The sequence below is a fragment of the Colossoma macropomum genome, unplaced genomic scaffold (assembly GCF_904425465.1).
Source record: "Colossoma macropomum unplaced genomic scaffold, Colossoma_macropomum, whole genome shotgun sequence".
NCBI classification, from domain to species: Eukaryota; Metazoa; Chordata; class Actinopteri; order Characiformes; family Serrasalmidae; genus Colossoma; species Colossoma macropomum.
The window spans coordinates 31450415-31465962 of NW_023494793.1; the positions used below are offsets into that span (position 1 = coordinate 31450415).

At 39.8% G+C, this 15548-nt stretch overlaps 1 protein-coding gene across 3 annotated transcripts in view; it reads left to right on the forward strand.

Annotated features, from left to right (window-relative positions):
- fnbp1l (formin binding protein 1-like) overlaps positions 1–15548 on the forward strand; it is a 52455-nt gene that overhangs the window by 31066 nt on the left and 5841 nt on the right. For 2 of the 3 annotated variants that reach the window (XM_036579176.1, XM_036579177.1), the window contains exons 3-11: positions 4085–4135; positions 6300–6447; positions 7480–7542; positions 10414–10518; positions 10705–10833; positions 11036–11182; positions 12117–12320; positions 14936–15045; positions 15207–15339. In XM_036579176.1, the coding sequence (XP_036435069.1) occupies positions 4085–4135; positions 6300–6447; positions 7480–7542; positions 10414–10518; positions 10705–10833; positions 11036–11182; positions 12117–12320; positions 14936–15045; positions 15207–15339 (1090 nt within the window). Of the gene's footprint in view, positions 1–4084; positions 4136–6299; positions 6448–7479; positions 7543–10413; positions 10519–10704; positions 10834–11035; positions 11183–12116; positions 12321–12892; positions 13046–14469; positions 14485–14935; positions 15046–15206; positions 15340–15548 lie in introns of all 3 variants that reach the window. The other variant, XM_036579179.1, reaches the window with a different exon arrangement.

Genomic DNA, 15548 nt, shown 5'->3' on the forward strand with positions numbered 1-15548 from the left:
TAAATCAGTACAGGGACGATGGATTCCTGATCTTTTAATTCACTCAAGTTTACAAACTCAAATTAATTGAAGGCAAAACCTTCATTAAATATTTATTGTTGAAAACGTATTTTAAGCATGTCAGAGATTTAGTGCAGTTTTAAAAACTATAGTACTGTGCAAAAACAGAGACCACCCTTCAGTTACTTGATTTCCAGTCAAAACAGTCGTAACGTATAAGTTACTTATGTCTCAGTAGATATTTCTGGGGAGATTTAATAAAAAGAATTCCACTTGCGTAAGGAAGGGAAAGCTCAAAGAAGAAAGTGAAAAAACAAGAGTTTCCCAAACTGCAGTTCAAAAAAATGTTAAAAGGGACATATAAACAGTAAAACTGGGACTCCTAACTACTGTGCAAGACCAGGTAGACCACCAAAACTGTCACAGTCAGATAAACAGTACTTTGTTTTTCGTCTTTGAGAGAGAGAGGAGAAAATCAAGCTCCACTCTTGCTTCAGATCTAAAAAAAGCACAGGTGTTTCTGTCCATCCTTCCACCCTGTGACGACTCAACACTATGTATCAGAAAGGATGCGTCAAGAAGCTGAGAAAAGGAAGTGGACAAAAAAAGAACTGTTGGTGTTCTCAGAACAGTAGACTGACCAGCCCAGAACCCAGAAGTCATCAATGAATGTATTTGGGATTACTTGAATCATGAGAAGCAGAAAGTGCAACCAACTTCTAAGACTGAACTTTAGAAGTGTGGAAAAATATCCCTGTAAATAGCTTTGAAAAGCTGAAAGCAAGTCTCCCAAAAAGAGTGGAAGCTTTAATAAAGGCAAAGAGTGAAGAGTGAACACACTAAATACTGCAGAAGTGTGTGTGTGTGTGCATATGTGTGTGTATATATGTATGTTGTTGAGGCTTTTAGGCATTTTTTAATATCTGTTTTCTGCTATTTTCCTGATGCTAAAAATGAGTAACTTGTATGGCTATTTTGACTGGAATCAGTTCATTAATATTTATAATGTCAATGTTTCTGTTCTTGTCTAGCACAGCAGCCTCGTTTTAAATTCCACTTCTCTTGTTGTTGGTATTTGCCTTCAAAAATGTATTTTAAGGGCTCCCAAATCAGCACTGCAGCCAAAGATTTAAAGTGGCAGTTAGCCACTTTCCTTCAGGTCACCATGTAACGGGTGTTTCTCTCCTACAAATCTGTCTGGCACGTATTCAGCACACTGCAGTTTGTAGGTCAACTTAATGTTTAATAAAGCATTTTTTGCTTGAGGCCAAAAAAGCAGTTAACATGCAAAGAAAAAAACACTGTAATCAGACCATGCATTTATTTTATTTGTTTAATTTAACCTGTTATTTTCATGAATGAGAGTCACATACCACAATGCAGAAATTATATTCCTAACTTGAGTATATTTCTAATGGTTTATACATGTAATTCAGTCAGAATGGTCTGCCTGAAGCAGTTACCATGCTGTTCAAACCATAGTATTGATTCACTCTATAGCATACTCTAATACCATAAGGTGCTTCAAAATGCTAAAAGCCCATTGAGCATTTTCCCTTGGAGGGAGGGAATTGTGAATGTGATGAAAAATCAAACTGAGAATCGGCCACATGCCATAAATCTGCTTCAGGACATGAGCTGAGCAGCAGCTGTGGCCTCCCCTCTCCTCTCTTTCTCCTCTCCACTAACCCCACCGCCAAGTAAGCCGGGCCTCCCTGCGCTCCCTCTGCGTGCTACGCTGTTGCCTGGATACAGCAGTGGAGTCCCGCTTCACCCCTTGTAATCTCTATGATGGTTGTGTTGTAGCACCACAACACACAAGAGGTGTCTGACAAGCCTCTGCATGACACAAACTGACCACTACGCCTGAAATGACACCATGCCGTACCCCTTTGAGGGACAGTGAATGATAGTGGACTCAAGGTTGTTTATTTGGGAGAATTTGCATGATGGGGAAACACTGAGACTAATAGCATTCATAACGAGAATGAGTGTTTATTTGTCCTTGATAGAGGTTTACACTTCATTAGAACAAACATTGCAGTAGTGAAGGCTACAGTCATGTTAAGTAGAGCGTTAATTGTTTTCTGGGTTTCGTCTTCCAGATACGGTTTATTATGTGGAGCTTTCAAATTACACTAAGATTACAAATGTGTTCGTACAGGTGGTAGCTAAATGCATTGATGTGTGATGATACATTGATCTGATCGTCAGTTTTGGGTGGTTATTTATTATAATAATATTTAGTAAGGCTGTGTCCTTTTTTTGGCAAAAATGAAATTCTTACGCTATTTTGAACTTTAATTTAGAGTCACAGTATTTGGAATTAAAATTGACCTCTTTTTATGTATTTCATTATGTACAGTTATTCATTACACAGTTCATTATATCATATTTAAAAGACACCATTCTTGTTTTCCCATAATCTTTGATCAAAGTGTAGTGACTTGCCTGCCTTGAAAACATGAGTCGTAGTGTGTCATTTAATGTCATAGTGCACCAGCAAAAATGAAAAAATATTAACCAATAATGTTTCACCTCCCACCTTTCCCACCTGTCGTTGAGAGAAACATGTGTTTCACTCAGAAATGCATGATGGTTTGGCAGGTAAATGCAGTATGATTTCCAATTTATGCAGAAAATATGAATCTTATTAAAATAATCACATTTAATCAGGGACCTGGGGAGTGGGGCTACTGAGGATGCAACAGTACCTCCAGATTTCAGGACTGTTAAACTGCAGTTGCTAAAAATAATAACAATATCTGACCTTGATCGCAGTAAAGACCTATCTGTGCTGGTTTTAGAGTTTTTATTTTTATATTTTATTCATAAATTTCAAAATCTGCAGTAGCCGTTCAACTTAAATCAATAATGTATTTTCATTGAAGCGAGCCAAATCACTTCTCTCGCCAGCATGGACGTTTTAGGGGCGTGTTGTTAAAACACAAGCAGGTTGATGCAAAGAGGGAAAGTGTGTGTATTGCTGTAGACCATTTCTGTGCCCCACAGCAGCCTAATTATTTTTTTTAACGTCCCATGAAAACGTCCCATGCTTTGAATACATTTGCTTTTTATCAACTGTTTTATCTCCTGCTCAGTGTTCGTTCGAGTGTTGAATCTCAGTATGTGACTATGAGTGTGCCACAATTGGTTACCGTGCCACACATCAACTATCTGATTGGACACTCATTTCATTTTCATAAAGTTTATCCAGAAGGAGAGAGAATAGAGAATTCAGGGTATGCGTCAGTGGTTTGATGCGTCAGTTAGACGTGTATATTTACATGTCTTGCCGCTCACCACCTCACCATTTTATGGCTGTATGGCTATTTATACCATTGTCCATTTTATCAGCTCCACTTACAAAATAGGTGCACTTTGTAGTTCTACGATTAAGACTGTAGATTGTGTAGAGTGTAGATACGAGGAGCTGTGCTTAATGAAGTGGCTGTTCTGTGTATACTTTAATAAGAAACATGATGAGAAACTGCCGTGACTCTGCTGACACAGGTACTGGTGTGCAGTTTTTCCTGTGATCCTGCTCTATATATTAATCACACAGGGAAGTGATCAGTCTGAGCTGCTTTTATTAGTGAATTAGAGGAAGCACGTTTAAGGGAAGTGGTAGGCATCATTAGCCCAGCTCAGTGGGTGTCTGTGTGGGGGGAGGAGAACTCATTTAGTACCATACAAACTCCAACCCCCACTGTATGTCCCTCAGGAGAGGAACATGCCTAAACACAGCAAGGCTGCTTCTCATTTATCAGAGAACTACTCCGTTCCCACTGCCTGTAAATATAGCGTTTTGGGGAAGAAGTGGGGCAAAGGGAAGGGAATTAACATAGTGTTGGGTTTCTCTCTTGTCTTTGACCTAGTTTAGCTCTCTGATGTGTAAACTACACAGACTGTTTAGTCTGACTTCTTTTGTTCTTGTACATGGAAATGAATATGATTTTAAAAATGTTTATGTTCAGGAATGTAATTTCTGAACCATTTGTTTAATCATTGTGTGTGTGTGTGTGTGTGTGTGTGTGTGTGTGTGTGTGTGTGTGTGTGTTTAAATATTTTTGTTATCCAACAGGAACCTGGTGAAGAAATACTGCCCTAAGCGATCCAAAGACGATGAGCCCCGGTGAGTCTTACTTGGAATGTTATGAACAAGGGAATGCAGCTCATTTTAGCTCTGTTACTGCTGTCACAGCACTCATAACTTGTTGCCATTTATAAGCCCACCCATAACATTGAAAGTACATGCTTTATTTTGCCCATTTTTTAAAATACATTTTATAGCTTAAATAAATCCAGCACACTTGTTCATGGTGAAAAAGAAACAGTGTTCTGTAATATTGAGCAAACATTCTGCCAATGGGGTAAACAAGCTTTACTTACTAAGATTTCTTGAAATTGGTAATAAAATCTAGTTCTTAAAGCTAGTTTCCATGAACAGTAATAAGATAAAGGGACTCAATATTAGTCTGTTTCTCTCATCCAAGCCTTTTGGTGAGGTTGTACCTACTGTACAAATGTCATAATAATACTGCTGATGTAGACAGCGGGGAGTATCGGCTGGGCGTCAGTTCAGGAGACTCCCTCTTCCTATAATGAATTCCATTAGATATGCATCATTTGACATGGAGGACTTCTGTCCCTCGCACATTCCATCCTGTGCTGTTACAGTGAGGGGATATGCTGAATGGACAGTGGAGGGGAGATTGTTTGCTTTTGGTGGTAATTCCTATTCAAGCAAAAAGGGGGGATGTCTGTCAAGAGACAGTCAGGATGTTGTCCTCTGTCCATGACAGCAATGTGTGTGCATGTGTGTAGTTTAATAAAGTGAGCAGGTCAAGCTTGTCTGCTTGGCAATCAGTCAACATCAACAATCTCCAGTTCTCCAAAGCACATATTACAAAAAAGAAGTAATGCACAGTGGTGTCTGTGCCACTAGTCTGAGGTAGGGCCTAAGGGGTTCACCTTTTGATCATTTATGAAGCTAGTGATCATTTGTGATTCCTCATTAGTGAACATTCCTGCTTTGATGAATGCATTGCAAAGCCACCCTAAGTTTCTGCAGCTTGAGAAGTGCTCTCTTTCTTTTAACGGAATTAAAACCACACAAAATTTAGGCAACCAGACAAGACATGCTTGATGTTTGATGTTTGCTTCTTTAGTTATGCATTGGAGCTCTACAGGGCCTTCTGGGCCTAATGACTTATAAAAATATACGTTTCTGATTTTGAATTTATATTTGTTTAATAGAATCATCATGCTTGCTGTGAGTATTGTAGTAGTGTTCTTATTTCATTGTGAAGTTTTGGCTTAAAATTGTCCAATTAGGATTTTAGGATTTGACAGATGCCAACTGAGCTCTCCTATTGATTAGGACTTAAGGAGCTAAACTGAAGGCGAACACATCAGATTATTCGCTAACAGTGTGTTTGTCAGTTGTTAGAAATGGAGGACAGCAACAGCTGTGTGCCAGAGTTCTTTACTGAAAGTGTTGCTGTAAAACTGTAAAAATGTCAAATGTTTGTGTTCAGTGTAGAACAGCAAAAAAAATGTTAAATAAATCACTATTAGCTTGGTGCCAATATGCTGCTAGAATCCCGTGGTGCTCTAGCATTTTAGTAGAGGTTTTATGGCACAAAATGAGGGCATCTTGTCTCTTGTTATGGTTTGCTACTGCCAGTTAGTATCATGCAAGCTGTGTGCTCATCACATACTTGTCTCAAACTATGTCAAGTTGTTAAGCAAACTCAAACTTATGTGATTACTGGCACAGTATTACATACTGTTGTCTGGTTTAAAAACATTTAAAAACATCTACTGCTACTGTCTTTAGCTAAGTGACATACTTTTGTTCATTTTTACATAACAACATGTCATAAAGTGTAGTTTTAAGTGCAAAACTAAAAAGCAAACTTTAGAAACGCTGCCTTCATTTGGAGTAGAGGGAAAAAGCCCAGCAATATAAATCTGAATTTTGGCTGAACCATTGTTTTAACCAACTCAGTCCCAAGACTAAGCATTTCAAAAACAAAAAATGTTTTGTTATGAATGTTTCATTACGTCTGCTGCGTGCTAAATATAAGTGTATGAATTATTTTTTTGTTTACTGGGAAATATATAATATTCAGTGTCCAGTATACTGGACATTTAGACTACTTGGCTCGAATACCTGGGGAAAATGAGGAAGTCTATGCTGATTAAAAGTACTGTTTTTGAATGTAAGGTTTTATTATAATAAATCAAGACCAAAGTGCTGAGTGTCTGAGTGAACGTGTGTTTCTGTTTTGCAGGTTCACGTCATGCCTGTCGTTCTATGCCATACTAAATGAGCTGAATGACTATGCGGGTCAGCGAGAGGTCGTTGCTGAGGAGATGGGTCACAGGGTGTATGGAGAGCTGATGAGATACTCGCAGGACTTGAAGGCAGAGAGAAAACATGTGAGTATCTCTGTCATACAGTGCAAAACATAAGCCTTTTTACTAGGATGTGACCAATATGAAACGTTTGTAATGGATGCAGATTTTTAAGAGCTAAAAATTCTGATAACCAATAATATTGAATGATATAATTTAATATTGTCTAAAATTGAAGACTCCAGTAGTTTCCAGTTTGAAATTGTTACATTTTTTTAAACCTAAATGGCAAAAATCTTTGAATATATTGTAAATATATAGTAGCACCAAAGCAGAGTTTCCCGAAATTCTAGAAGCACCAGATCTAGGATTCTGGGAGACTCTGTCCAGGAGATACAATATAAGGTGGTAACTACAGCATAGTAGTCTTTTTAAAAAGACCAGCATATGAGAATGCGCCATCCTCGGAAATTAACTGTTTTCTTCACATCAGAAGTATTTGCCCGTTTCACATGTATAAACACACCGTAAAAGGGCTTGTGTCATGGAAAAACTAATTTTTATGGAAAACACGATTTTTAAAAGCATTTTTTATGAAATGAGAGTTTGATGTAGTGTAACTGTTTCAAAATATACCGCTCACTCTCCAGTCTTGTCCACGTATGGCAACTAAGCTGCAAAAACAGCCCATTTTCATGTGATGTCACAAAAACCAACAAATTGACATACCAGCCATTCAGAATATGTCAGTTTAGCTTCTCCCGTTCACATTAAAGTTAGGAAATGTTTCAGCCTGGTTATTAAATGAGGCATAATACATGGCAGCCAGTCAGAACAGAGGTCATTTGCAAATCTGTCTTAAAGGCACAGTAACAAAAATAGTCTGTTTAATTGCATGGGATAAAGAGAGTTTTGAAAATGGTCATGTATAAATTACGACTGTTTTTGGTACATGATATATAACTGAACATTAGAAGAAAAATAAAGAGGAAAAATGGGCCCTTTTAAGTAGTGCTGCTTTGTTGCTGATATGATAAATATTCATCTGCAAACCAGTATTTTGCTCCAGCTCTGCTCTTGAGCCTGTGTTTTAAAAATGTGTTGTCCGTTTCACAGCACCTTCAGGAGGGACGGAAAGCCCAGCAGTATTTGGAACAGTGCTGGAAACAAATGGACAATGTGAGTATTTGTTAGACTGTGTGCATGCATGTCTGCGTCTGTTTCAGCTACAATGGCAGAGCGTGTGTGTGGATGACCGATCCACAAACCTTTCTCCAGCTGTGACCTGCTCTCCCTCACCCTCATCCAGATATTCAAATCCACACACACGCTCTGTGTGTGTGTTTGTGTTTGAGAGGGAAAGTGAGAGAGCAGGAGGGCATGAAAAGAAACAAGGAAGGGTACAGCAGAAGGCTGTTGGCATAAGTTCATGTATACTACCCAATCTAACCCCCCCCGGCCCCTCCACAACATATAGACACACTTCCTTTACCACACACAAACAGCAGACTGTAACACTGTACAGAGCAAGGCAGTCAGTGTGTGTTGTAGACAGTGAAGCTGGATTGTTTTTGCAGCTTTATGGTTAGTGCAAGTACTAGCCAGCAACAGCTGAATCTCACATCGAGAGTGGCCATGCTGTAATGCCTTAGGTATTCCTCTTTGTGCACTGTCACAAAATTAAACACAGATGTTCTGACAAACTCCAAAGAACAAATTGCCACTTTCGCTCTTTCGCCCCACTGATTTGTTTGCTACTATATTGGATTCTGTCTGGTTTGTTCTATAAAAGTGATGCCAGCTGTTTGATGGGTACAGTGGTGCGAGAGACCTTGTGAACCCTTTAGAATTCAGAAAATATGTTCAGATCTTTGTCTTTGAATTAAAATCTAGTAAAATAAATAACAAACACAGGTACAGACTTTTCCATTCACTTATTGAACGGACTGATCCAATACTAAATAATTATGGTGGACTAATTATGTGAACCTCTAGCATTATCAGTTTAGTCTAGGGGCTAATTTGAGTCAGAAGGTTCAATATGTTGGATAAAAATCAGGTTTGACTTCGGGTGCCTTATTAAATCAACCTGCATCTTCACTATCAACATCTGGTCTTCAGAAAACGAGGTTTTGATGCTCATCAGGCTGGAATTTTTACAAAGTTTGGACTGTCCACCTTCAGGACACTGGAGGACAGGAAAAGAAGGGTGATGGAGGAAATTTGGAGATGGCGCAGAGACGCCCAGGGTAGAGATCTGCAGGCCTCTCTTGCACTGGCTAATGACATTGTTCATAAGTCTACCATCAGGCAAACACCGGACAGGAACAGTATGAATGAGAGGATAGCAAAGAGAAAGCCATGGAAGAATGTGCTTTGGATGGATGAGTTACAAAAATATCTTTTTGGCTTGAATGAGAAGTATCACACTCCTTAAGAACCTCACCCCAGCTATGAAACATGGTTGTGGCAGTAACCTGATTTGGGCTGTTGTGCTGCTGTGGGACCAGGGCAGCAGGACTGATCAATATTTACAATAAACGTTTAGTTGAAGTCATTCCTGCTCACAGAGGTTAAATGAAATCATAGGTTCACTTTCTTTTTTCCTAGAAAGAGATTTGATGTTGGATCATTTCAATAAAGGAATTAAAAGTATAGAATTGCATGTTGTTGTTTTTTTTTATTTTTTTTTATTTTTTTTGAGCTATGTTTATTTGTATGACTTAGATGAAGAACTGACCACATTTTAGGTCACAATGGGTCACAGATGCTGTGTGTGTGGGATAGCCTTGTTTATACTGCATTCTGCCGAAGCTGCAACACATCAAGCAGTATCCGTGTCTTTCTACAACATGCCAGCAATTTCTGTTTTCAAAAGAAATAAGAACTTTTATATGTAGCATGAATTTGATGGACTCAAATGGTTTATATTAAGCTAGCTAGCTACACTGGCTAGAAGCTACTGCTAACAGTAGCTATTATCCCAAACTAGATTACCAGGCTTACAAGTTAGCTAGTAGTCGCGTTTTTGATTGAGCAGTGAAAGGTGGTATTATCCGAAGTATTGCTTCAAAAATTGCCATTAAACTAAAAGAATAATGCTGTTTGGCAGATCGCTAACATAGCTAGCCAGATAGCTTTAAGGTTTGCTACTCATATGAAGCTGGTGTTCCTTAAACTGCTAATGGTAGGCTAGCTAATTAGCGACTGTAGCCTGCTAGCCTACCTTCAGCTAAAAGAGAGTTTAAACAAGGTCTGTAAAATAGACTTCACATATAAAAGTTTTGGTTTGCGTTTATAATATTAGAGAACTCGCTGCTGTAAATGAGTCACAGAACCTGCTCCACGTTAGTCAGCTGGTGCCAGCAGCTAATGAAAACTAGCTCCCTTGTTTAGGAATACAGCTAAGTTACAGTTAGCAATGGCCTTTAGCGTAGCTAGCTACAGCTAAACAACGTCTTTCAAATTCATACTACATATAAAAGTTCTTCTTTCTTTTCAAAACCGAAATATTATAGAAATCGCTGGCATGTTGTACAAAGACAGAGAGACTGCTTGATGTAGGGCAGCTGCAGCAGCAGTAAGCAGGGCTGCACCACACATACAGATGCACACGTTTTAGCTCTGTTTAAAGTTAAATCAGTGCTTCCATCCACTTTCTGTTCTCACTGTTTGTCATAACAACAGTGTACGAAAACTAACATATGTCTGCTGTAGCTCAGTATTTGAGGATTATAGTACACTACTATAACATTTTTGTCATCACTTCTGCAGTAAGTTAGTTGTGTGGAGCGGAAGGTAGTTTTACCCTGTTAACGCGGAAACCGGAAGTAATCTTGGCCCTCTGTGAAAAGGGCCCATTATGCAGAAATTCCGAGAATTCTAGAGAGTTTGCGAACTTTGTAGCAGCGCTGTTCATGATCATTATACATCAGCAGATTAGTGCGTGCAGATTAGCACTCTCGCTGAATGATTGTTGCATGTGTGACCAGGTCATGTTTCATATCAAGCTAAGCTTCTGTTCCTGTTCTTCCTGTTTGAATATGGCAGAGCAAGAAAAAGTTTGAGCGAGAGTGCAGAGAAGCCGAGAAGTCCCAGATAATCTTTGAGAGGTTAGACAACGACATCAATGCCACAAAGTCGGAGGTGGAAAAGGTAGGCAGAAAGTTGTCTTTGTGGCTTGCTGCTGTCCACATTGCTTTAAAATGTTGCATAAGCACTACGTTGGTTGGTCCTACTTCTAAAATATAGTGAATTTTCATTCCAGATCATTCAAGTCACCTTAATTCAGTTTTGACTGAACTTTCTACTTACTGCACCTTAAGTTGGAAGTCCTGTCAGGCCAAAGCCCAGCTGTATTTGAGAACCCACATGGCAGATGAGAGTAAGAACGAGTATGCTGCTCAGCTGCAGAACTTTAATGCTGAACAGTGGAAGCACTTCAATGCGGCCATCCCACAGATATTTAAGGTGAATGTTCGCTTCCCATCTGAATTGTATTGTTTTATATTGAAATGTTTTTAGCTAATTTTTTAGCTAATTAAAAAAAAAATACTATAAAGTTTGTTTCAGCTAAATCATTTTAAAGGTGAGCCTCACTGTTTTGAAACTTCTGCAGAGGACACTTGTATTTGTGTGCATAATATAATTTTTAGGTTTGCTTATTTTACAGAACCTACAGGATATGGATGAGCGTCGAACAGTGAAACTGGGGGAGACCTACCGGAGCTTTGCTGAGGTGGAGAGGAAAGTCATCCCCATCATTTCCAAGTGTCTGGAGGGCATGGTGACTGCTGCCAAAAACGTGGATGAGCGCAGGGTGAGTGAAGGTGCAAAAAATGGGCAACTGTATCAATCTAGTTATCTTGATATTGTGTGTTGGCATACAAAGAAAGAGTGTATTACCTAATCTGATAGCCAGAGCTTTTATCAGAAGTGACACAGCAAAGCAATTATTGCAGTATTTGTATAGCATGTTTCACTTTCTCATATATCAGTTGTCATTACGCTGTGAAGCTGTTGAGAAATGTATCCCCCAGCCTTTGGGCCTTAGGCAATGTAGTCTGGTAAACATTGTCAAAAGTGGGAGTTGGTTTTAAGGAGGATGTTCAACATTGTGGCCAGGGCTTACAAGCTCTTTCCCATGATGCTCATAAAGAGGTCCAATATGACTTTTTCAATCCTATTTGGCTTAGTCTCACTTTCACTATCGCCCAGTGTCCCTCCACCCATGGCCACGGCCCATCTCCTACCCTCTCCACAGAGTAACAGTCCAGTTATTAGAATATTTGTGTTAGTGTTTGTGCTTTGCCTTGCGTGTTTACAAGTGTAGCTCATGCTCTTCTGAGGGTTTCCCATTATCCTGGGCTGTGCTTGTACAGGCCCCTAGGAGCAAGCTGTGTGGATCTGGTGCAGGCTCTTCCAGAATGTAGACCACACCCTCTGTGAACGTGCACGTTTCAGAGTGGCTGACCATCTGGGGACCTGTTCGTACCATTTGGCAATGCCTATGATTCATTACATATAACATGAATAATATGATTCATAACTATCCTCAGCTTATGGAATGGTTGATATTAAGTGTATAGGATTTGAAGAACAGGTTGATTACACAATGTTGCAATACCGTTTACCACGGCTCAGTAGTGTTCATGCAGTCCAACTCACTGCAAAGATCTCATTCCTGTTCTTCAGCAGTGTTATGATTTAATGATCAGCGTATGTTATTTTAACTTGATGTCATTCTACCACAGGACTCATCAATCGTAGTAGAGTCATTCAAGTCAGGGTTCGAGCCCCCAGGTGACTTCCCCTTCGAGGACTTCAGTCAGAACATCCAGCGCACAGGATCGGACGGCACTATTGGAACCCCTAAAAACGACGGAAGCAAACCTGACCCCAAACACTCTATTGGAAAAGCCAAGAACAAGCTGTGGCTCTTTGGGAAAAAGCCCAAAGTAAGACCTGCACACGTACAAGCACATATACTATGCTAACACAATGCCCCACCCTCTTACCTGCTCAAAGTCACAAGACGTTTTACTGTATACATTCATATATGCAGTTTCAGCTGTTTTTAGTGCAGTATTTAAATTTCTGGAAAGACATTTTTACATCAGGTTCTCCTCCCTAATGATTATAAAGCAGTTGCTTTTTCAGAACAGGTTATGTAAACCAAATCTTACAGGCCAAGCGCAAGACTTTGACCTGCCAGGGCTGTAAAAGGTTTAACATGCTGTTAATCAGTAACCTGCTATTTATGGCATTACACTTCATACTGGCATGCCACCAGGGCATTACGGGTTTTGTTTTGTTTTTTTCATTTAACTAGACCACAGTTGTGGAAGTTGATCATGCAGTCATTGTCACCGTCCTTGTTTTTGTAGCTTAGCTTTGTAGCTGCATTTCATGTCTTGATTCTTGTTTTTAATGTATTTAACTTAGTGACTGGGAAGCCGTAGCGAATGCCTTTTTGTTTGTTTGTTTGTTTTTGTTTAGTTGTTGACCTTTTGATGATTTGTTGCCCCAGCTTCCCCCATCCATCCCTCCCCCACCCCTCCCTAGTTTCCGTCATGCCCACTTTCAGTCTCCTAAGTTCCCCACCGAGCGGATAGTTCATTGTCTGAATGAAATGAGAACGGTAAAGTCCAAGATCCCATCTTTCCGGGGTCTAAAGAGAGGGGTAAGAGTTTGCTGAAGTGTGTGTTTGTGTGTGTGTGTGTTTGCATTTCCTGATGATTTCAGTTATTGACTAATCTTTCAGAGAAAGGCCGGTTTTGAAGGTCAGTTTATCATCCTTTTAGGTTCTTAGAGTGCTGTTCTTGGATCGGTTCTTGTATGAATTTGATTGTGGAAAGGAGTTGATGCTAGACCAGCACTCATAGCTGTGAAAAGATTTTGTCAAAGGTTGAAATCAGGGGTTACAGGTGTTGGGTATTTCAGTAGGTATTTTAATGTTTCAGTGGTGTTTGGCCACTTTTAAAGGAATGATTTGGCAAAAAATCCGATTCGCACAAAATTCCACTTAACCCAGATGTAACTGACCAGCCAAGGCATGTTTGCCGTCCAAATTTTACTTCTTTTTTTTAACGCTTGAGCTGCAAGGTTCATGTTGCAAACCACTAGAAGTCAGTAGTCACTCAAATGCTTTTTTTGTAACTACATCCCCAAAATTTCTTTCAACTCAGTCAAACCGCATCTAGGTCTTCATTAGTGTCATGCAGACTTGTTGATGGGGTTTAGGACACAGTATGACTTACTGTAAGCTATAGAAATGAACAAAGCTTAACCATGTAAACATTGTGTAGCTGAAGTGTCTAAAAAGCTACCTGGTGAAGTTTTGTGGTTCAGAGTCATACTGTTCTCTAAACAACATTGACAAATCTGCACGAACTTAAAGACTTGGAGGCTGTTTGAACGGGTTGAGCAAAGTTGGCTTTGTAGTTGAGCAAAAATTGGCTTTCTAGTGTTACATTGTTTGCAGTGTTGGCCTCTCAGCTCCAGCACTAAACTAAAGAAGATACATCTGGATGCTGAACATGTCTTAGCTGATCAGCTACATCTGGGTTAAGTGGATCATTGTGTAAATTACATTTTTCACCAAACCATTAACTATCATTCGTACCAACTCATAACCAGACACTGATCTTCCAGCCAACTAACTACTAAAACTAACTACTAATGGCAATTAGTAGTTAGTTTCAAACAACAAAACATCTTCATGATCATCTGCTCAGCTCTGCATCTGCATTATCTTTCAAGGTCCTGTTCTGAGGCCAGCTAAAGAATAAGTGGCGTCCCTTCATCAGACTGATGCACTCAATAGTGGTCTGTAGTCTATGGCGAGTGTTTGTTGACTACCATAAGAACACTAACTGTCCTGTCCCCTTCCTTGCTGTGTTAACCCTATCTCACCCAGGGGAACCTTTAGACACAGTCTAGGTTTCCAGGCCTCAGCTCAGGTCTGTTGTGTCAGCATGATGAAGTGCTGTTAGTGTCTAAATCCGTCCTTGGAGCCAGAGTATTGACCAATGCTGATGAGCTACTTGTGTCATTGTGTGTTTCTGTGTGTTTGTGAAATGGCGTGGTCTAACCACAACTGCTCAGTGGTCAGTGAAGCTGGTGAGTATGGAGGTGGTATAGTGCTGGAGTGCTGTAGAAATAGCCCTGCCTGTGGACTTGAGTAGAGTCTAGGTCCTAGAGTCAGTCCAGTTTTAGGATCCCTCACCCTCCCAAAGACAGAGAATGAGAGCTTTCACTCCTATTCTTCCCTGCTTATTTGTAAAGATGTCCTTCTTAAAGTGTTTTGGGTTACATTATGTAAACAAGTCAGTGAAATAATGTATTTTTATATGATTCCAATTTCCATCCGTTCTAACCAGTCATGCCTGATTTTACCATACACATTTAATTCTGTGCTGTAAAAGTACATGAGCCCATTAACTCTGGGAAGGACACCTCGTTTGGGATTTGTTTTTGTTTCATAGTGCTCTCTGAGACTGTAGCTGCGTAAAGGTGTCTGCCCACAAGTTTCAACATGTTAGCCGCTAACCGCTAAGCTATGTCTTTCCAGGCCCCAAACCTGGAAGATCTCAGCCACCTCCCCCCGGAACAGAGACGCAAGAAATTACAGCAAAGGATCGACGAGCTCAGTAGAGAACTTCAGAAAGAAATGGACCAAAGGTTGAACATTGCAATAACTGTCCATAAAAATGCATTTATATATTTCTATATATTTTATTTATTTATATAATATCATTTAGATGAAACTGACATGTTTTGTGGTCCGTGTTGTGGTTGCTAGTTTGTGAGACAATTCTCTTCTGTAAATCTCCATCTTACAGAGATGCATTAAACAAAATGAAGGACGTTTATGAGAAGAACCCTCAGATGGGCGACCCTGGGAGTCTCCAGCCAAAGATCTCAGAGACCATATGCAACATGGAGAAGCTGCGCTCTGAGATCCATAAAAATGAGGTAACCTCCCCAGTGAAGCGCCCCATTGTTATGGTCATATAAGGAAATGCAGCCCCCAAAGGCACATCTGGAGAAATGAGCTGTAGTGCACAACTGGATAGCACTGTTTGTTAGTGACACCTTGTGGAGAAATGGACACAGTGCATCTCCCTTATGTTTTATTTTTTTATTTTTGAATTTTCCTTTTACAGAAAGCAGTACTGATGAAA